Here is a 22,444-nt window from a genome sequence, read left to right as displayed (position 1 = left end):
AAAGCGGGATCGAGAGCACATGCGACGGGGTAACACCTAAGATGACGAGGTATACAGTTCATATAGTTAACTTTTATTATATGTATAGTTAATTTCCAATAAGATCACTCAACATAAGCTCACGAGTTTGCTTAAGATTAATGTACCTGTTATAGGTGTTGCTGTGATATTAAGATCGGCGACAGGCGCCTTGCCCCGAGACAGAGTGGCATACGAGTTGTTAAAATGATGTGCAATGTATGATCAGTACTATCGTTCATTTATAAGTAGTGTTTATGACCTTCCGATTAGCAGCCATTGTGACGCCTTCCGATTAAATAATCTTCAATATGTTACCTGCTTAAAAATCACACATGAAATGGGAATAACGATTCAATGCTAAAAGACAAAATAGACGGTGATAACCCAGTAGGTAGCGTTCGGTTACACTTGAATTATTGTCGGTAGCGTTTCTTAAAAGAATAACTTTTTAAACATGCGAATACATATTATAAGAGCATAGAGCGGAGTTATTTCCCTTCCCTTAAATGCTGGCTATATAGTATTCCTATGGACATCACCAATTCACCCTTTAACATCTAACACCCATGTGTTTACCCATGTGCTGAAACATCTGTTTGCTAGGGTTGTGATACATTGTCTGACAAAAAACTTCTGTATTAGTAAAATTTCAAAATCAAAATGCTTCAGCATCATGGCATAACACATCCCTGTTAATGTGACAGGAATGCATACTGTTACTAGGTATAGGGCAGAATAATTCAAGGCACTACCAACAGAGCCAGAGAAGCATGTTCTATCAGCTGGGTGAAAGAGACTGTAATAAGCACTATTTATATATGTACAAGCCACATTGACCTACGCCTTTTACGGTACAAAAACACTCCAGTTTCAAATCATCTGATGGTTTGACAAAATCAGTTACAACTCAGGAGTTCACCATTCATGATATGGTTGAGTTTATAGATGCATGTCTGTTGTCACCTATTTATTTGGGTAATTTTAAAATATGAATTCTTCTTTAGTTAGAGAATTGTTAGAAAATAGGTTGATTGTAAATAGTGTCCAATCAAACAACTGTTACCGTAAAACGTCTCTTTCAGATAAAATAAATATTCAACATTTAGATAATGAACAATTGTAATTCTCAAATTGAGTCTGTGGAACTAATTAATGTGAATGTTGACATGAAATCATTTTGTTGCATATTCCTGGTCAATGTGCCTCTTAAAGCCTCATTATACACATCATTTGGTAAATCTATAAGATTCAGAAAATTTCTAGAAAAACATCTACTTGGTAATTATGCAAAGACCAGACTAAGAAAAACTTCAACAGAGAGGTGTCTATCAAGAAACACGTTGTGAGGATATCAAAGCAAGTGAAAATTAAAGTGGGTCCCACTTAAAATACAGATGTTACATGTGTATGAAGTTAAGAAGGCTGTCACTATAAAAACCACATGACTGCATACTCAAATTTACAGGTGTAGCAATTGCTTTTACCGGTGAAGTTCAATGTTGCATGTGTTGCACACTTTTTGTGATATCACAGGTAGAATCATGAATTCAGGTGTATAATCATGCGCAGGTTTGCTGTGTAGTCTGAATAGAGCATGTAAGTGTTTATAGTACATGTACATTCCGAACTCTCACAGAAATATCTAAAGGATTTGGTTCGGCAACGTTCATAAACGCAGACATGTTTAGAAAAAGTGGATCTCAATAGGTTTAATATGAATACCAATGCATCATCACCATGAGTATTTCTGAGATAAGTACATTTTTAAAATATCAGTATAAATGAATTCTTTTTTCTATTTTCAATCTATGAGTGAATGTTGCCTATATTGGCATTTAATAAAACAAACCTGTATTAATTTGATATGTTGGATTCAAAATTAAATCAGCTCAGAACAGTAACTTAACTGATATGATTAAGTTATAAAACATTGTCAATCACATCCTGCTGAGGCATTGTATTTGTAACAAAAGATGGCGGCATTCAGCAGATTAAAACTATATGTATTGATGAAATCATTGTGGCTCTTGATATGGGTGATTGGAGAAATTTCATCTGAGACTTTTTGGCACTTGCAAATGTTTTTAAGCAAGTTTGATGCAAGTGTCTTCGAGAGTTTGACTGTAGAGATATTAGCTTTTTCAGGCTTACTGCAACCCATTTATGTTATTAACTTTATTTCACAACAATTGTGAAACAAGATTATCAACTTACATAAATCACTTTTGTTGGCCGGGATGGACGTACGAGGGGTCTTACTATGGGGAAAAACCAAAGTACCCCAGGAAAATCCATGTGGTCGGGCAGGTGAACTTTAATATCTTTTCACATCCATTCCGGGTCTAGGTGAAATGCAAGTGCATCACCACTGCGGCCGTTCTTATGCCCGGATATGGTAAGCGGTCTTTGATACTGTTTAGTCTTATTTAGTCTTTAACAGATACATATCATACAGGGCGAGACCGATCGATAGACATAGTATAAAATGAAACAGCCTATTGTGATGCTGTTGCGATTGATATATTTTTGCCTAGTTTATTTTTTGTTTTGATTTCAGGGGACAAACAGAATTGGGAGACATCACCCAACACAATTTAAAGCAACTAAAGAGGCTAAACCAAGTGGTGTTTCCAGTGACATACAATGACAAGTTCTACAAAGATGTTCTGGAAGTTGGAGAATTAGCCAAACTAGGTAGTGTAAACCTGGCGAATGTAAAATGTTATGTCTGTCAGCTGTTGCAGATCATAAGCCTTGTTGTCTTCATTTTTTAGAAGTTAAATGACATAATGATCTAAATTGTCCCCATTTTGTCTACTTATTCCCAGTATTTTACTGTTGATATAAAGAAGAATATCAGCAAATAAGATTCACAGACAGGCATGGTTCGGAATGTACTCCTGTGCATGACTTTGTTCTAAACTTATTAAATCATACAAAAATCACAATGTTTATTGAGTTGTCAGGACTAGTCACACCTCCCCGTCTAGATTTTGAATTTTCTTTTGATCACTTTGGATTTTACTCATTCACCTCATGGGTTTAACATTTAAACTCATGGCAAGGATTTTATAAACTTATTTACAGGAAATCAGAACATATTTTAAGCATTATGAAATATTCAAAATTGATATCAGCAGCCATTTTTAAGCTGAAATTTATTTGAAAGCACTTTTCTAATACCAGGAAATGTTCAAGGGGTACAGAGAGCAAAAAACGTTATTGTAACCCCTGGGGTATTTAGGATGGTTCTAGGGGTACAGAGAGAGAAAGTTATCGTAGCCCCTGGGGTATTTAGGATGGTTCTAGGGGTGAGAGAGAAAGTTATGGTAACCCTTTGGGTATTAAGGATGGTATCTAGGGGTCAGAGAGAGAAAGTTATCGTAACCCCTAGGGGTACAGAGAGAGAAAGTTATCGTAACCCCTGGGGTATTAAGGATGGTTCTAGGGGTACAGAGAGAGAAAGTTATGGTAACCCCTGGGGTATTAAGGATGGTTCTAGGGGTACAGAGAGAGAAAGTTATGGTAACCCCTGGGGTATTTAGGATGGTTCTAGGGGTACAGAGAGAGAAAGTTATGGTAACCCCTGGGGTATTTAGGATGGTTCTAGGGGTACAGAGAGAGAAAGTTATCGTAGCCTTTGGGTATTAAGGATGGTTCTAGGGGTACAGAGAGAGAAAGTTATGGTAACCCCTGGGGTATTAAGGATGGTTCTAGGGGTACAGAGAGAGAAAGTTATGGTAACCCCTGGGGTATTTAGGATGGTTCTAGGGGTACAGAGAGAGAAAGTTATCGTAGCCCCTGGGGTATTAAGGATGGTTCTAGGGGTACAGAGAGAGAAAGTTATGGTAACCCCTGGGGTATTAAGGATGGTTCTAGAGGTACAGAGAGTGAAAGTTATGGTAACCCCTGGGGTATTAAGGATGGTTCTAGGGGTACAGAGAGAGAAAGTTATGGTAACCCCTGGGGTATTTAGGATGGTTCTAGGGGTACAGAGAGCAAAAGTTATCGTAGCCTTTGGGTATTAAGGATGGTTCTAGGGGTACAGAGAGAGAAAGTTATGGTAACCCCTGGGGTATTTAGGATGGTTCTAGGGGTACAGAGAGAGAAAGTTATGGTAACCCCTGGGGTATTTAGGATGGTTCTAGGGGTACAGAGAGAGAAAGTTATGGTAACCCCTGGGTTATTTAGGATGGTTCTAGAGGTACAGAGAGCAAAAGTTATCGTAGCCCCTGGGGTATTAAGGATGGTTCTAGGGGTACAGAGAGAGAAAGTTATCGTAACCCCTGGGGTATTAAGGATGGTTCTAGGGGTACAGAGAGAGAAAGTTATGGTAACCCCTGGGGTATTAATGGTTCTAGGGGTACAGAGAGAGAAAGTTATGGTAGCACCTAGGGTATAGAGAGCGAAAGTTATGGTAACCCCTGGGGTATTTAGGATGGTTCTAGGGGTACAGAGAGCAAAAGTTATCGTAGCCTTTGGGTATTAAGGATGGTTCTAGGGGTACAGAGAGAGAAAGTTATGGTAACCCCTGGGTTATTTAGGATGGTTCTAGAGGTACAGAGAGCAAAAGTTATCGTAGCCCTTGGGGTATTAAGGATGGTTCTAGAGGTACAGAGAGCAAAAGTTATCATAGCCCCTGGGGTATTTAGGATGGTTCTAGAGGTACAGAGAGCAAAAGTTATCGTAGCCCCTGGGGTATTTAGGATGGTTCTAGGGGTACAGAGAGCAAAAGTTATCGTAGCCCCTGGGGTATTTAGGATGGTTCTAGGGGTACAGAGAGTGAAAGTTATCGTAGCCCCTGGGTTATTTAGGATGGTTCTAGGGGTACAGAGAGGGAAAGTTATTGCAACCCCTGGGGTATTTAGGATGACAATCAGTGATCAGACATTAAGATCCCACAAAAACTCAGGGTCAAAAGGTTCCTTTTGCTATTTCTAAAAATGGCAATGTTTTTACAAGTTTTAACATATTTGAAGAAATAACTGATAACTATCGAAGACACCAATTTATTTTTTTCACAAAGTTTCCATATTATGACGCTTTTGTCTTGATTGTTAGATATCACTTAGCTGTCAATATATCAGACAATGCTGGGCAGGGATTTCATAGGTAAATTTTGTTCTTTTCAAAAGAGGAAAGGTCTGGATTTTGAATTTGATAAAAATTATAATGTAGAAATGTTTTTAAAATTCTTTGATTTGTGTACGGATATAAATAGCCAAGGTAACCATGAAATTATATAATGTTAATGGATTGTTTTGCTGTTTTAGCCTACTTCAATGATATAGTGGTAGGCGCCGTATGCTGTAGGATTGATGTGTCGGACGGTCAGCGGAGATTATACATAATGACACTAGGTGCACTGGCTCCATACCGCAGACTGGGAATAGGTAAGTCTAACTGTCTTCAGAAATAATACATAATGATAACAGGTTGAAGGGGAAGTAATTCTGTATATATTGAAAGGTGACCCCCTTGGGGTCTTTAGGGCAGGGCACAAAATTGTAGATTTAGCAAATTCTTTGAAGTCCATACTTCTGAAGGAATCATTGGATTTTGTCCAGATTTGGTCTGAAGCATTCTTAGATGAACAATATGCACTTTTGTTGAAGCATTTGCTCTCAACACCTTCGTGTGGAAGGGGCAAGAACCGGTAAGGGAAATAGAGCAAATTCTTTGAAATTCTTCATCCATTGGAATGCCAGGATTTTGTCCTGATTTTTTCTGAAACATTCTTGGGTGAAGGAGAATCAATTTTGTATAAATGGTAGGTCTCAATCCCCAGGGACAGGAAGGTAACACCTAACAGGGGAAAGAGAGCAAACTGCTTCAAACCTTTTTTTCTTATATAGCTATGTGTAGATTCTGTCTCAATTTGGTCTAAAGCATCCTTTAGTGAAGGGAAATGAATGTTGTCTTCATCTTCCGTCCGAATGTAGGATTCAGTCTAAATTTGTCTTGAAGCATTATTGGACGAAGGAGACTTTTTGTATAAATGATTTGGCAGACCCTCTAGGATAGAGAGGTGGGGCCCAATGGAGAAATAGATTTTAATCTCGAAAATTCTGTTTCCGTTAGTTTCGATGAAGCAATTTCAGCCAAGAAATCCAGGTTAGCAATACATGCCCTTTATGCCTCTTGTTGTAAGTTGAAATTACGTTTATTTTGTAACAACCTTGAGGATTATTCTGATTTGGAAATAATACTGGAATTCAACTGTACAGACATGGATTTGTTTAACCCATGGGAAGTCATACAAGCAAAAAGGGGAGTGTTGTTGGATCAACAGGTTATTTTGTGATACACAGATTGTGCTCAGAAAAGTTAGAGATTCACATATCAACTTTCAGAATCAATTTCATTACTAAAGAGAAATCTGTCAGCAATTTAGTGTAGTCTCTTCTCACTGCTCAGACGTATCAACAAACATTTAGCAGAATAACGTTACACTTATAATAATTTGTGTAAATAGAAAAGGTAATTTTTTCAATATTCTTGCAGGAACGATCATGCTGGAACATGTGTTGAAAATCTGTGATACTGATGGAAATTATGACAATGTCTTTCTGTGAGTAGAGTTCAGATGTATCTTTGATCAGATCAATTAATCAAAACAAAGAAAGAAGAAAAAAAGAAAATATGAAGTGTATGTAAATAAATAATTATATGTGATATTTCTAAAATATCTTGTCGGAATAAATTTTTTTTATTTTTATGTCCTTGCTGTTGTCATGTCGTGAGAATTTCTGAACAGATTGGTCTAATTTACCCCACGTTATCAAAACATGGATTTCTGTCCCTGATCAGACCTTCTGACTACTCGAGAATGTTTTTATCGTTACACTACAGGTTTAAAAACCCTTTTTGAAACTGTTGAGATTTGTAAGATTCTACATTACCTTTTTTTTAATTTTGTTGATGATATGATGCAGTAAGATGTAGTTTTTAAAATTTAAGTTTGCATTTTATTGAACTTTTATATAGCACTGCAATAAATGTTACTAACACAAAATATGTTGTATTGATAACATTGATCAAAACACATATCAAAGCACATATACTGGGAAATCATTAATTTTTGTGGGGATTTATTTTTGTTAAATTCATGGTTACTCTAAATCTATGCATTTATATGTCCACAAAATAATAAGCAGATAAAAATTGTCATGGATTGTAGCACATAGTGGATTTTGTTAGCAAGATGTATGCACAAAATTAAACATCAACGAAAAGGAAAATTTTTTGTGAAGCCGGGAAATTTGGACTCCATGAAAATATATGATTTTATAGAAATAAATCATGGCGTATTGTTGTAGCTCTTATAGACTTTACCCCTATGTACTTCATTATAATGTGATAAAATAGAAACCGTTTCATTTTATATAAATTATGAAATTTATTGAATTATGGGCCTTGTGCCCTTCCTTATTTAGATAATAGCATTTGTTTTTTATCACTTTGGATTTACCTAGTTACCAGCTTGAATTGGAAAAAATAAGGCCTCTAGCATCAGTAGCAATTCCTAGAAGGATGAAACAGTTGTATGCTGCACTTTAATATAGCTTTCATGTACCAAAATCTAAAATACATTAGTATGAAAAGATGGTTTTCTCTTGTTTGTCTTTTGTATAATCTTACTTACGTATCAGTGCTTATCAAAGTAGTATCAATAGCATTTTATTAAAACCTTAATTGTAAATAAATGTAATGACATGTCTTTTTTAATTCATTTTTGCCAATAAAATTTCTCCAGAATATTTCTTGAAAATGTTCAGTAAATTCTGTTTCTTGATGTTTCTATCAAATCTGTATTTCAGACATGTTCAAGTGAACAACGATGTGGCCATTAAGTTCTATGAGAAATTTGGATTTGAGATTGTGGAGGAAAAAAAGAACTACTACAAGAGAATTGAGCCAGCGGATGCATATGTATTACAAAAATCTTTCCGCGGTAAACCCCCCAAAGAGGAAACGGCGGATCAGCGACAGGAAACATCACAATCCAAGTGAATCACATGTGAATTCACAAAATGGAATGTATATAGGCTTTCTATTGTGATAAAATCTCCCTTCTGAAATAAAAAAAATGTGTAGAAATCAACTCTAGGACCTTTGGAGGAGAGCCCAGAGTATATGTGAAATACTATCATTATAGAGAGTATGAATTTAAAGTGATTATGTATTTTGTGGAGCAAATGTATTGGGTATTGGAAAAAGATAATGCCACATTATCACTTAGTGAAATATGTTTTTTTTAATCAAAGGGTGAGCTGGTGACAAGTATAGAAATTGTGTTAGGAAATCATTTATAATAGACATTGCAGGCATATAACAGGACAAACCAGAATATATTATGGTTTTTGATGTTACTGATACCTCCTTGAATTTTGAATTCTTCCTGTGAAAACATATTTGGAAATATAAGCACAAAATATCTATTTAAAAATTGCTTGACCCTGATCAGTTCTTGCAACAACCAAACCTTTTTATTGATACTAATTATATATATACATTGTATATAATAATCCAAAGTCTGGTGTTTCAACAGAAATACCAGCAAATGATACACTGTTCTACAGTCCTTTAATAAGCCCACCCTTTGATTTTTAAGGTAAGAGATTTTGTGTGAAGCCCTAGATCTTGTTCCAAGATAAATGAAAATTGATATGAAAATGAAGATGTGTTAATCTGTGCAATTTTAGACATTAACTGCACTTTTTCTTTCTAAAAATTTGAAAAAATTTGGCAAAGTAGACCTGGATATTCTTTGATTTGAAGAAGTATAATACGCCTTGCAAAAATTGATGAATACCAGACATCTTTTTTAAGCAATTATTCACACCTGATAAATACTTTAGTGAACTAGATTGATTTAAAGACAATAACAAATTTATATTTGATGAGGAGACCATTTACTGGATTAGGTAGGAGGAGGCAAGATCAAGATATGGCATTCATAACACATATGAATGCCAACCAAAATCAGTTAAATGCTAATATTCATCGCTTTCAATTTTCATGTTATCAAAGGCAAACAACCTTATGTTTACATTAGAATGTGTTTGCAATGATACTTTGTTGTTGGCAGTTCACGAAAAAAAAAACAATCTTCCCTTCCATCGTAAAATATTTTATTTGTTTATTGTATGTAAATGTTCAAGGAAGGTACCGCTAGCATTGTACGCAGGTTTGGTAGAGAAAACAAATCCAGCATTAAAAATTCAGGGATGATATATAAAGTAGATTCTGTGTATATATATATATATTAATATTATATATATATAAAAAATGAAATAAAAAAATAAAGAAGTACGCAACAAACTAGGGACAAGTAAATTTTTTCGTGTCTGTTTATTAGTTGACTGGCGAATGAGGTATTCCTTTTAGATTTGGCCTTACTCTACAATTGCCCTACATGCTATTTGGTACCCAGATGACACCGGGACCTACCTATCCACTACCACACATCCCGGTGTTGGCTCTATCCTTGGACTTTTTTGAAACACAGAGAAATAGTCATCATGTTAATTGTTCAATGTAAACATTTTTTTTCCCTTTTTACGCATTCTTGTTCATAATTTGATTACATATTTCTTAAACACTTCCCAATAATGCTTAATATATTACTTTGTTAAGCTTGTAAAATTTCACAGTGACCTGTAAAGGGGTCAGGAGCATCTAGTACTTCAGCATAATAACCTGATTGGGGATAAGTCCTAAATTCTCACCCAGAATATGTTGGTGGAACGAACTGAAGAGAGTGATGCTACTGGCTGTTTCTTTGTTTTATTTAAAACATCTTTTGAAGTTGCTATGCAATGTATAGTCATGCGGGGCTTAATATTGAGGATAGTTTTTCATTTACTACTTCACATATTATCTATATATATTTATCTTAACTTAAAAAACAAAATGCATGTCATTTTCACTGAAGTTATCATTATGAAGCAAACCCTGTTTCCCTCTGATAAACCAGTATTAATTTTTTCTTTTTAAAGAAAGGATAAAAACTTTAAAGGAAAAATAATGATTATAGAAAAAAGTTTACCGTCAGAAAAAATCTTATCATAAATTTACTCTGGAAGAATGATGATGGAAATTAAAAATCTCTGTATAAATGCTTCTAGTTTGTGGAAACCCTAATTTCATAAAAAATATAAACGAATTATTTTTCTTTTCTAACAAGATTTATCAAAATCTTTTTAAGGCTTACAGAAAAACTTATGGAAAAATCCTACGGTTTAATGAATGTGATTATGAAATATACATGTATGGATTCATTTTATGCAGATTTATGGTGATAGACAAAGATTGATTAAATGAAAACTTCAATTGTCTGTCATATATTTGTCATTCTATATCTCCTGAATTGAATTGAAGTATGTAGAGAATTCAGTTATATGTAAGAAGTTTGGTGATAAGAACCTGTAAGAAGTTACAGTTAAATGTAAGAAGTTTGGTGATAAGAACCTGTAAGAAGTTATAGTTACCTGTAAAAAGTTACAGTTAAATGTAAGAAGTTTGGTGATAAGAACCTGTAAGAAGTTATAGTTACCTGTAAGAAGTTTGGTGATAAGAACCTGTAAGAAGTTATAGTTACCTGTAAGAAGTTACAGTTAAATGTAAGAAGTTTGGTGATAAGAACCTGTAAGAAGTTATAGTTACCTGTAAGAAGTTACAGTTAAATGTAAGAGGTTTTGGTGATAAGAACCTGTAAGAAGTTACAGTTACCTGTAAGAAGTTTGGTGATAAGAACCTGTAAGAAGTTACAGTTAAATGTAAGAAGTTTGGTGATAAGAACCTGTTCTCTTTTTTTTTTTGTCCATTTTATACCTGAATTTCACATTACAATTTTTTGTCCGGTAGCAGATGCAGTGAAAAAGTGTAGTGGATTGAAATTTGAACATTAAACCTGTAGTTTGTTCATGTAATATTCAGAATCATTCAACATAACACTAGTACTGTGAATAAATAATTAGTCACTGATATTATACTAGTCTGTTAGAAAGAAATATATATAAATACATCAACAGAATGACTGATTTAGGTGGAGATATTAAGTATTCAAAATCAGGAATGTTACATGTTGGCACTCTATTTGTGTCGGATATTTTTCATAGTTTTCACCATACTCCTGTCGTATTGATTTTGTTAAACATTATTTCCTTCTTCTTGCTAAAAACTAGGATATTACTTTGTAAGTCCAGCTAATATGTAAGCTAAGTGACAATTAAATAGAAGGGGAACTGCATCATATCCATTCTCGGCAGGTATTTACTGTCCAGCTTATCTCTATACCATCAGGTACTGCCAGGGTGAAACAAAGGGCAGTAACTCTGGGATATCAGATTGGGTCTTATCCTATTAATTGAATAAATTCCAATCAAAATTTGATTAAAGTGTAATTGAAAAATGAAAAATTAAGGGTTTGACGTTTTAACCTAGGGAGTTGAGACTTTGCACTTAATTCTAGGTCATTGTAGGGATGTATGTGATGTGAAAATAGGAAACCTTTGTGTATGGATCAGTTATATGTTTATGTTCATTCTTTTCTGGTATTGAACTTTTTTTTCCATGATGGTCAGCAACATGCTTGTATATATTTATTAAAATCCTGACTTTACAGCATATTGCCTTCCTTTGTCTGATTTGTCTTAAGATATTGGTTAGATGTGAGGCGTCTGTAAGGGGTTTTATTGGCCTGAATCAATTTGGAGTACATTTATAAAACAAGTATGATATGGAAAATAAAATAAACTATTTTCCCAACCTATTGACACTACACTTACTGTATTGAAGTTGTAAACTCAAACATACATTTATTCTTCTATTTTCTAAACTTGTAATTATTCTGATAAACATCAACTCCAGACAGATATATATAACTTAATAGAACATGAGGATGATTTAGGCTAACTTTGTGTGGTCTAGGAACTCCAATGTATTGATCTCGGTAGGATTAAGAACAATCTTGAAGACTAGATTCCTTGTGTGTAATCCACCCCGCTAACAATATGAATGGAAAAATCGAAGGAAGTGAATGAAAAAAAAATCTTGTAGATAAAATTAGCATGATTGGACAGTACGTGGAGGGTGATTATTGTTTTATAAGTTGATTATCGCCTAATTAATACGCGTTTTTCATAAGACTACGTTACATTACGTGTAAATATTCATGTGGATAGATTTTAGTCCAGTCATTAAATCACGTGTCCTTTTCAACCAAGGATGAACTTTATTGAGATTCGAGAAAAAAATCTCATGTCTTCGTTTATTCTACATTCATTTTTATGGATACTGTAAAAGTTGTTTTCTTAGGTGGCGAAAATTTTCGCGGTTATAATGTATGAACATTTCACAGAGTTTATGAGACGAAATTTTTTTTCTATTTCTAACTTTTTCTGATAATGAGATTTAATGTAATGCTCGTACTATTTACGATCTTACGGAAAAACTATTGAAGCATTAAACCGTCTTGTTATGGCATGTATGGTCATTATAAATGACAGTTTTGCAGTCATCCGTGTAATCTGTCAGTACAGTACGTGGAACAGCCATTTTGTAGCAACACCCCCCTCTAGTCTGAAGTCTTAGTAAGCACACGCTTCATGGCATTTACGGTATCTTCTCTCAGATAAGTTTAGATACAGCCATTTGCTGTGCCATTTTCAATTCATGACGTAACGTCACCATCTATATTTTATAACAATCATTTTCTGACTGGCGCAGCCAATGAAAAAAGCCCCAGTGTATGTTACACAATTGATATATACGGAAAAAAAAGAAAGAAAACAAAAAACATTAACTGGATGACAGGCCGAATATGTGATAGAATATATACATTTGTATGTGTAAAACTATTAAAAAAGAATTTCAAAAGGAAACAGATTAACGGTGTCATTTCGAGCAAATTTAAGTAAGGGTATTAAGGTCATGTTTATGTTTATCATCTTGAAATTTACATGTCCTTATATTTACCATTGCTTGTCATTTCGACAATTGACCTTATCAAAGTTAGTTGTTTATTACAAGCTCTTGAACCGACAGCGTAGGAATATTGCAAGTAATGTCAGCAAATTGAGGTTGTCTCCCCTTATGATAAGATTAAAATTGAACAGTAAATATAAGCATAGAACTGCTTTCAGTTGGCATTCATGCATAATTGTAAATTCAATGCGAAGCGCTTCATTGAGTTTGTCATAGTCCTATTGGCATTCATATACTCATGGATGCCAACTGAAAACAGTTCAATAGTTTAACATTGCGTGCATTATGCCTACGTCATTGGCAATTCATGAGCTGGTAATTCTCAACTTGCATTTTTAAGGTTTCACCGTAGCAGTGTTATACAGTGGGAATTATATTATTAAGACTTGGGCCTCTATTTAAAATTACCTATGCCAAGAATATGTCGTGAATATATTTTTAATTTTCGTTTAAAATACTCAACCTATAACAAACTTTTTGAAATAATTTAAGAACATTATGTTACTTCATTATTTGACGCTAAGTTCTTGTACATGACACAATTGTGTTGACCGTCTCAACTCAACCTGACAGTAATGCGAATGTACCATAATTTATAACAGCCCCAGTTCTATTTAGATACGTGGAGCAGGTGTATGATATATAACGTCCATCTTTATGTGTATTCTACAACTGTATAATTTGAATAAAACACAAAAACTAAGAGAAGAACATACTGTTTTAAGTTCAAAGTGTGATATGACGCATTCAGTGGTCTTTTTGCAGTAATTAATTTTGACGAGGTCTACAAGTGTCTAATTCATTCTGTTACAACTTAATAAAGATAGATCTTTCAAAATTTCTCCACAATTTAACGGTTTCCTGTTATTGAATATGATTTGCATTATGTATGCTATCTCTGATTGCACCGGTCTCGAAGCGTACATTTGATAATCGTGTTCCTGTGTTCTGCTTTAATGACTTGATGGCTTTTTCTAAAATTGTACAAGAAACAGCGAATATCCTCTTTTAATACATGCTTTGAATTCGACACCGTAAAGCCAAATAATGGATTAAACTTAAAAACTTAAATATTTAACTTATCCAGATCAAATTAATATTTCTTGCAATTATTGAAAGAATCCATTTTTTTTACAAATTTCCCTTAATGGGCCCCAAGCCTTAGCCTCATAGATCACCCCTTCTGTTAATATAATTTTAAAAAAGTCTTGGCATTTTTCTTCTTTACCTGATTGTTAATGTCCCTGCATCTCCTGCTTCCATCGAGAGCCCCAACTCCGTGTAGTACATAGACTAATTATAGTGTCTTTGGTCCACCATAAAATATTGTGGGACGAGGGAGGGGAGTTGGGGTGGAGTGGTGGGGGATGTGGCGGAAAGGTATGGGGAGGGGGGCTATTACTTATCACTTAAATCTAATTACAAGAAAAAAAAAAATGATATTTATTTATTCTTTATTGATCTGAAGCAATACAGCTTATGAATTCTAATACATAAATATACAACATGTATCGTATACAATAGAATATGAATGAAATCTTTCGTGGGAACAGAATAGATCAGAGTAGTGAAAAAACAAACGAACAAGCAAACAAACAAACAAGTACATTAAGAGCTTTATGTTGTGGTTTCATCAATCTGGCTATCCTGTGTATGAATCTAAATTAACTCTTTCAGGAACAATTGAATTTTGTCTGCACATTAAATTAGTTAAAAGTGGGTGTTATTTGTAGCACATTGAGTGACTGCCCATGAAATAGGACTGAAAAAATCAAAAGGTACATAAGGCCTGTGTTACGCCCCATTTAGTGTCATAAGAATATGACAGGGTTCAATTTATCATCTGAAAAAGTATTCAAACCAACGTGTACATTGCCAAATGACATACTTTTTGATTAACAAAGATCAGTTTGAGAATACGGTGGTAGTTATGTGTCAAAATATATAGTTTTAAAATTGAAAAAAAAAAGACTTTTTTTTTTTTTAGCTGAGACAATTTTTCAAAGAACTGAATCATTTACTTTCAATTCGAGTGAACCAAAATCATAGTCAAGAGATGTCAGTTTTGAATAAGTAGAATCCATGTCAAATATAGATATAATTATCGCTAATCAATCAAAATCAACCATCTCGAACTTGGAAACATAACATCAGTTTCTCAAATAAGAAAAGCTTTCTTGAAAGAAAAAAAAACTATTTCCGTTTTCAGTGCACAAAGCATTTCTATCCAATTATTTGACTCATTATTTGAAATGTATACAGTGAAAATTGGTTCCTAATCTTGCCCCAAAGAAGAGGAGTACATCAGGCAAACGTAAACTCTGACCTATAACTGAGAAAAGTCCAGATTCACACATGGCATACATCATCCTGAATTGTTCCAATGACCAGCGGGTCCATGCATGACAGTCTGAATCCGACATGTTTATAAACTGCAATTTTGGTGAATTATCTTGAGTGGATACCTCGTGAATGAGTTCTAGGATATCATTTATGACTTATGATGAAATAGTGTCACCCAGTTTTCCTCGTGTCCCCGTAGTGGACTTTGGTTGACCAAGGATACTATGGCACCGGGATGTACAAAATATCCTCCCAATTAGGTGTTCTGGATAAACACGGGCATCAGTAAAGCACCATAGCCGATGTTCTTCATGATCGGACTGGGTATATTAACACAGTTGTCGTTATACCTAAGACAAATTGAACACTTCCGGTGAGATGTTGCGGCATACTTCAGATCGTCGACACTCAAATGTAGGATAATGACTGTGAAAACCTCAACATTATCTGCATTGTCACTGCTGATATTCCTATATTCTTAAGATGGAGCTTCAACATATCGGGAGTAGTAATTGTTTGTATCTTGTCATGGTCTTTTTTAGATACTTTGTTTAACACCTTTTGGAAATCGGTTTCCCCTGATAACCCGTCTTCTATGAGCAAAGATTTTAGCCAACTATTATGCTGTGAATCAAGACTCCGAGGCATTTTTGGGGGTTTTGTTACTGTACCTTGTATGATAACTTGAAATGATGCACTGGTCATTCATTTTCATGAAATTATCAAATTGCTTTGAATAATAGTACAAGATATTACTTAATGATATCACTAACAGAATCGTTTACATACTACAGGAATTAGATGAAATAAGACCACTACACTCTGTTGAGGCTCAGGCATGTCCTTTAGGTAAGGTGACTATTTTGGCCTATCCGTTTTTCTACAACTACCACTAGGCTATATGTACATACATAGGCTCTGTTCATAGTTGTTGTTACGCTACTTCATTTTAATACATACAATTCAATGACATTTGTAAAATGATAAAAGTTCGCAAATGTTCAACTTTAAGTGAATTTTTTGTGAACATTTGCCTTGTCAGAATACTGTTTATAAGATATTTATACTCTTCTTCAGACCAATTTCTAGGAATATATTAACTTACTTTGCTCGAGCCTTTAAATGGCAATTTTACCGGTCCTCAATTTTAATGAAATTGTCACTGTATACACTTCAGATGATGAACCAAATAATTTTACATAAATAAAAACATTCAGACCCCTGGCATCACTGAGGAATACTATGAATGACAGAGCTCAATGATGCAGCTATCTTTTTCCATTAATTTCTTCGGTGCTGTAATTGTAATTTTCTATAAATACTGAGAGGCACAATTTACTTGTGTAAATAGGATAATCATGTGTAGATTGCGAATATTGTATGACGAAATAAGATTTGGATCCCCGACACCCCTCCTCCATCCTCACCCCCGTCCTCGTCCCCCCCCCCCCACCCAACCCCCCGCCAAAAAAAAAAAAAAAAAGAAAAGAAAACTGACCACTTATCCAACGGGACAATGACAGCCACTACCTATGTCACGTGATCCTTCCAGCTTTATCATAGTTATAAATCGACTGTCCGTACCAGAGGTTAATTACCGAGTCAGATGTATTATGACACATCTAATCGACACCATTTAACAGTAAACGACCTGTCGTTTCGTTTGTTTACAAGTGTGTTTCGCCCCGTATTGGTTTTATTGTCCAAATACACGATACCAATGGATCATGTTTATTTTTTTTATCTTCTACGTTTTTCTATTACAAGTTTATGCGCCCATTGTTGGCAGATAATACTGATAACCATTTTCCTTCCGCGGCTACCGTCTTTCACGATTTTCGCATCACAGGAAGCCCTCTGGGATGCTTCTTCCAAATCTGGACACAAAATTCCTATTTTCCACAAATTTTCAAAATTTATGTTATTCCTGCAGGAAAAAAAAGGATTCTGTACAATTTGTTTTGTATCCTGTGTTGGAACCACCCCTTTGGTCATTGGGATACAAGACCTTTTATGTATACATAATTTATTCTTTCTTCCTTAACGGACGCACGTGACCAACTTCTGTAAAAAAACTCTCCTTAATCTTAATAGAAGAAAGGATATCAAATTAAATCAACTATTTCCTCTATGCGCAGGTAATACTCTTCCTTTCGCGGTTACGAAATGTCGCGATTTCCATGTCGCAGTAAGTTCGCCGCGATTGCATTTCGCGAAATCCATTCACTGTTATATTATTATCGATTTAATTTCAATCACGAATTTCGCAAAAACAGCTTGTACTCAAATAATAGTTTACAGAGGAATAGAAAAAAAGAATATCTGTTTGTTATCAGCATTGTTGCCATTTGAGAACGTGTCGTTACTTCTATAGATCTACCAATATTTCACAAGTTAGATCCCAGATAGCATCAATATCAGACGGGTGGCCAAGCAACCCGGTCTTATCTTTGAAGGCCTCCGTGATTTTTTTTTCAGTCGTTCATAATTTGCCGTCATTCTGCCGATTTTGAGTTTGTAATTAGAGTTTGTAATTATGCTGGTAATTCATTGTTATTCTGAAGATTTTGTGGTGTCGATTTCACTGAGGTACACATTTTAAATTTGTCATTGATTTTGATAATGTTTTAGCGATTTCTCAGGTACGATGGATATTTTAAAGGTCTATATAATAAAAAAAAATATGGTAAACGATGACAAACGTATTGCAAACCTGTTATAAATATTAAAATAAATATTCAATAATATTATTAAAGATTTATTATAAAGCTTTATCAATCATTTTGTCTTAATTTGATAGGTTAGTAAGTATGTAAATTATATACCAATTATCATTTTTGAATAATTGAAAATCATACATATTCATGGCGTCCGATTTTTGTGATGATTTGAAAACTATTTCATGAATTTCTTATTTAAGATTGACATTTTATTGGCATTCCCTCTGTGTTAGTTGGACTGTTTTCTTTTTCCTCGGTTGTTCGTCGCTTATCTTTAAATGGCACCAGTTAAATAATTGGTATCGGACATTCTTTATGTGAAAAACAGATACGTGTATTACACTAGTTATATTATAGGAATTTGTAAATCATTCTATTTCAGTGGTATAATTATACATCCATGATCTTTAAAAGCTGGACGTGATAGAAAGAGTCCTTACTTTAGTAGACCGACAAAGATCTACATGGCGGGTGTTGACGTTGAAGCAAAGGACGCTTACTCTACCGGAACACCTTGTCTTATTCTCTTTGTACATATTTCTGGTGTCTCCGTGTAAATATTTCTTTTGTTCATATTTTGCCCTAGTTTTGTGTGGATTATGATTATGTTGACATATTGATATTTTCTTGTTTTTATTTATGTAGTACAATATCTCTACATATAACATCTGATTACTGTTGTTTTAGATTTCTTCCTCTTTACTGTTTTTCTACACAGATACTGATGCTTTAGTGTAGTATTGTTTTTACTGACCATTTTAAAAAAGGACTTCGCATCGTCAATGTATCAAATCATGTGAACTGTTAATACAAGATTATATTTGTTATTATTTGGTGATGAAAAATTTTCTAATAATGAAAATAATAGGTTTGCACTTGGTCGCGATCTTGTTTCTCCTTTCCAAACGGCCGAATTCTGTTTATAAACATAAATATGAATCTCTCTCTCTCTCTCTCTCTCTCTCTCTCTCTCTCTCTCTCTCTCTCTCTCTCTCTCTCTCTCTCTCTCTCTCTCTCTCTTAAGACAATCTCAAAGTTGTTTAACGGAATATTGAATTGAAAAGGTAAGCGATCTTATGCTTCATATATGTATGTATGTATGTATGTATGTGTGTATTTATGTCAATAGGAAAGGGCGTTAACATTGTTCTGGTGACTTGTGCTCAATCCAATAAATTATGTTTAAACTAAACCACTACATTTTCGTGGATTTGTTAAAATCTTGAAGCAAAAAGGATATTTTATCACGAAAAATGAATTTCTTGAGAAAACCAGCTGGAAAAATCCCTTTTCGCTTTAAATTTTCTTTTCACTATAGTACAATACGCTACTGGATTCATTCTTCAAAGACCTAATATCCACCAAATATGGCAATATTTACAGTAATCACAGTCTCTGCTAAATTTCATTGGTTGATTCAACGTGAATGCAAACGGAAAAACTTACCGGAAGCAATCAATTTCATAACCAGACTACACTAGCACTGTCTTCCTTTGTCAAGGTAATTAATAGGCCGAAATATATTCAGGTGTCGCACACAGCAATCTGTACCCACACTGAGGTTTTATAACGACACCGTGTTCCCATGTCAATAAACACAATTAAACACTGTAAAACATCAAATCATAACTGTTTAATCATTTCAACAATCTGCATGATGGATATTTAAATATACTTATAAATTATGAAGCCTTTATTTCCTGGAAACAGTTTCCCCATGTGAGCCTCCTAGCAGCTGTCAACAAACATTGTGACTTGTCGACGTCAGGGCGATGTTTGCTGATTTCATTTGTAACGTATACAATGCTACAGGTCTATAGACCAAAACACTGTTGTCTACCAAAATGCCATGTATTTTAATGTGGAAGTATAACTATGTGATTCTGGAAAACGAAAATGTGTTTGGAAACGTTTTAAAACAAGAAGATCCAAATCTGAATTTTAATGAGGAAAACTGTATTCAAACTGTGTGATTCTGTGTATCAGCTCTGCCTTCCCAGGACTAGTAGGAAGATGCTGTGGCGGACGATCTTAAAGATTTTCAAGTGAGTACATAAACATTTGAACACATACGAATTTTGATGTAGTATGAACTATAAAAATATAATTCTACAAATTTACCAATAGCTAACCATAATAAGAGTTCCAGAAGCGTGTTGTTAGCTGAAATTCAAGTGTCATAAGTTAACAATTAACTGTCAATTTTTCATCAAGTGTAGTCATAACTTAACCGACTTTCTGAGATTATCTCTCCCTACATTTCCATAGCCATTATAGCTTTCATTAATTGACCTGAATAAAATTATCGTTAACCAGCTGACTGTAAACACAATTTCATTAATAAAAATTATGGGAAAGTTTTATGGCCGTCATAGTGATCGCATTGCGAAATGATTATATTTCATTGCACGATATGAAGCTGGACGTGCTTGATGCTGGTTAGTTTACATGTTGATTCCATTGTTGTATACCTTGTTTTCATATTAGAACGTGACATTACTTACCTGAATTGAGCACGATTTACATATCGTCGATATAGCAGAACTCGCCTACTCTTCTGGAACACTTGGTCTTATTACCCCTTTCCAGGAGTCTCAACTTAAATCTATCTTTCGTTCTTTTCTGTTTTCTTTTTAAATTTGAGATTGGATTAAGATACTGTTTATATTTTTTAGTGATGTAAGGGACTTTTTTATTGATGATATGTCTGTTTACTAAATTATCTTTTTCATGTGTTCAATTTTTCATTTTGGCTATTCTGCCTCTCATTCTTGTTTTGAAACGTGTAATCACTATGTGGTTTTATACTATGTATATTCCCTGATCTATAAAAGGAGAACACGATAAATAACAACCAAACCAACAGGTATACTAGCGAGCATCAATCACGTCCAACGTCATATCGCACAAATGGATAATTATAGCGACCGTTGAACTTCAACGAGTTTTTTTATCTCTCTAAATCATTCGTTGTCAGTTATCGAAATCCTGCAAGAAAACTGTAATATTGAGAACAATCACAACAATTATCCATATTTTTATTCTTTCCGTTTTTTATATTGTATTTTCGTTGTTCTAAATCTAGGTCATCAAACTAGGTTTTATCTGTGATGGCAGCCCAATATTATCACAAACAAACATCTCAGAGCGTAGATATGTAATAGCCAAGGTGTGATTATTATCATCATTATGGAGTCTCGTCAATTGTCAGGTTATGAGTGATGACCTTAAATGTCACAAGTCTTCTAATTAAGAATACTAAATCCTATTTACATTTAAGGACGTCTCATTTTGTCATCAAAACTTAACTCAGTAGAATGTATGAAATATACATATATGTTAATATCAATATACAAAAAATTAGTAATATAAAATTCATTTAACTTAACCAGTTTGAAAATTTCAATATACTTCCGAACTTGCAGGAGATGCTCCATAGGTTGTACAAAAGACATCATGAATCACACATTCCAATACAACTTTAAGATTAGGTACAGTAGCACCAAACAATGAATAAACATACAAATTGCAGCTATCCTTTCCTTCTGATGTCCGGCTAATGAATCAAACTGCATGATCAAGCCGTATCCCATAATATCAATGTATGCTGGCAAAATTAGTAATATCCGTAAAATCACGTAGATAGTAATTATTTTAATTTTACGTACTTTGAATTTGGAGTTGGGATCGTTTCACTTATTTTATCTTGAACAAATTCGAACTGTGGAATGCTATTTTAATAATAATATTAAGTAAATTTCTATTGCTTGTGCAGCCTTTTACAGGAAATTAAACATTTTGTCTGTTCGACATGTAATGTCATTGTGTAATCATATTCACTAGCGTCACCTTTTAATGTACGTGTAATAATACCGAAAATGTTTACTTGCATTTTCTAAATTATACGAGTTCGTTGCAACAAAAATACTGTAGAATCATTAATTTACGTGGGGACCTATTTTCATTGATTTCGCGAGTACTCATAATAACTGACAATCCAGGAAATTATGTTTCCACGGCCTGTTCAATTAAGTATGAAAATGACTTATAGAGCCATATTTAGCAACGATATCAATTTGTTCACGAAATAGAAATTTAAAAAAAAAAATTTGAGCGGAGACATAGTTGTTCGTACAGACCAAGTATAGAAAGAAAATTATACATGCTTGCACTGATTGCATACCAAAATTACTCGGTTCTATTTTTATATAATATTTCCATTTTCGTTAGGGTAAGTGCGCCTCTACATGTTTTGCATTTCTTTCGATCACTTCGGATTTTACTCATTTGTCTTCTAAGTTGTAAAATTTAGAATTTTAGCACCACTGACGAATTTTTGAAGGGCGAAACAGCTGTATGATTCAGTTTAA

The 22,444-nt window shown here is 34.2% G+C and overlaps 1 protein-coding gene across 1 annotated transcript; it reads left to right on the top strand.

Annotated features, from left to right (window-relative positions):
• The first annotated feature begins 2 nt into the window (after positions 1-2).
• LOC132553741 (N-alpha-acetyltransferase 50-like) lies at positions 3-10,017 on the top strand. The gene is made up of 5 exons (XM_060218012.1): positions 3-49; positions 2,579-2,715; positions 5,295-5,414; positions 6,526-6,592; positions 7,842-10,017. Exons 1-5 carry the CDS (start codon positions 42-44, stop codon positions 8,032-8,034), a joined length of 525 nt encoding a protein of 174 aa, XP_060073995.1. The 5' UTR covers positions 3-41; the 3' UTR covers positions 8,035-10,017.
• The last annotated feature ends 12,427 nt before the right edge of the window (positions 10,018-22,444 follow it).

This window comes from Ylistrum balloti, unplaced genomic scaffold (genome assembly GCF_031769215.1).
Source record: "Ylistrum balloti isolate Yb309-2 unplaced genomic scaffold, AGI_CSIRO_Ybal_v1 Utg370346, whole genome shotgun sequence".
NCBI classification, from domain to species: Eukaryota; Metazoa; Mollusca; class Bivalvia; order Pectinida; family Pectinidae; genus Ylistrum; species Ylistrum balloti.
This window is presented reverse-complemented; position numbering and strand designations above follow the sequence as displayed.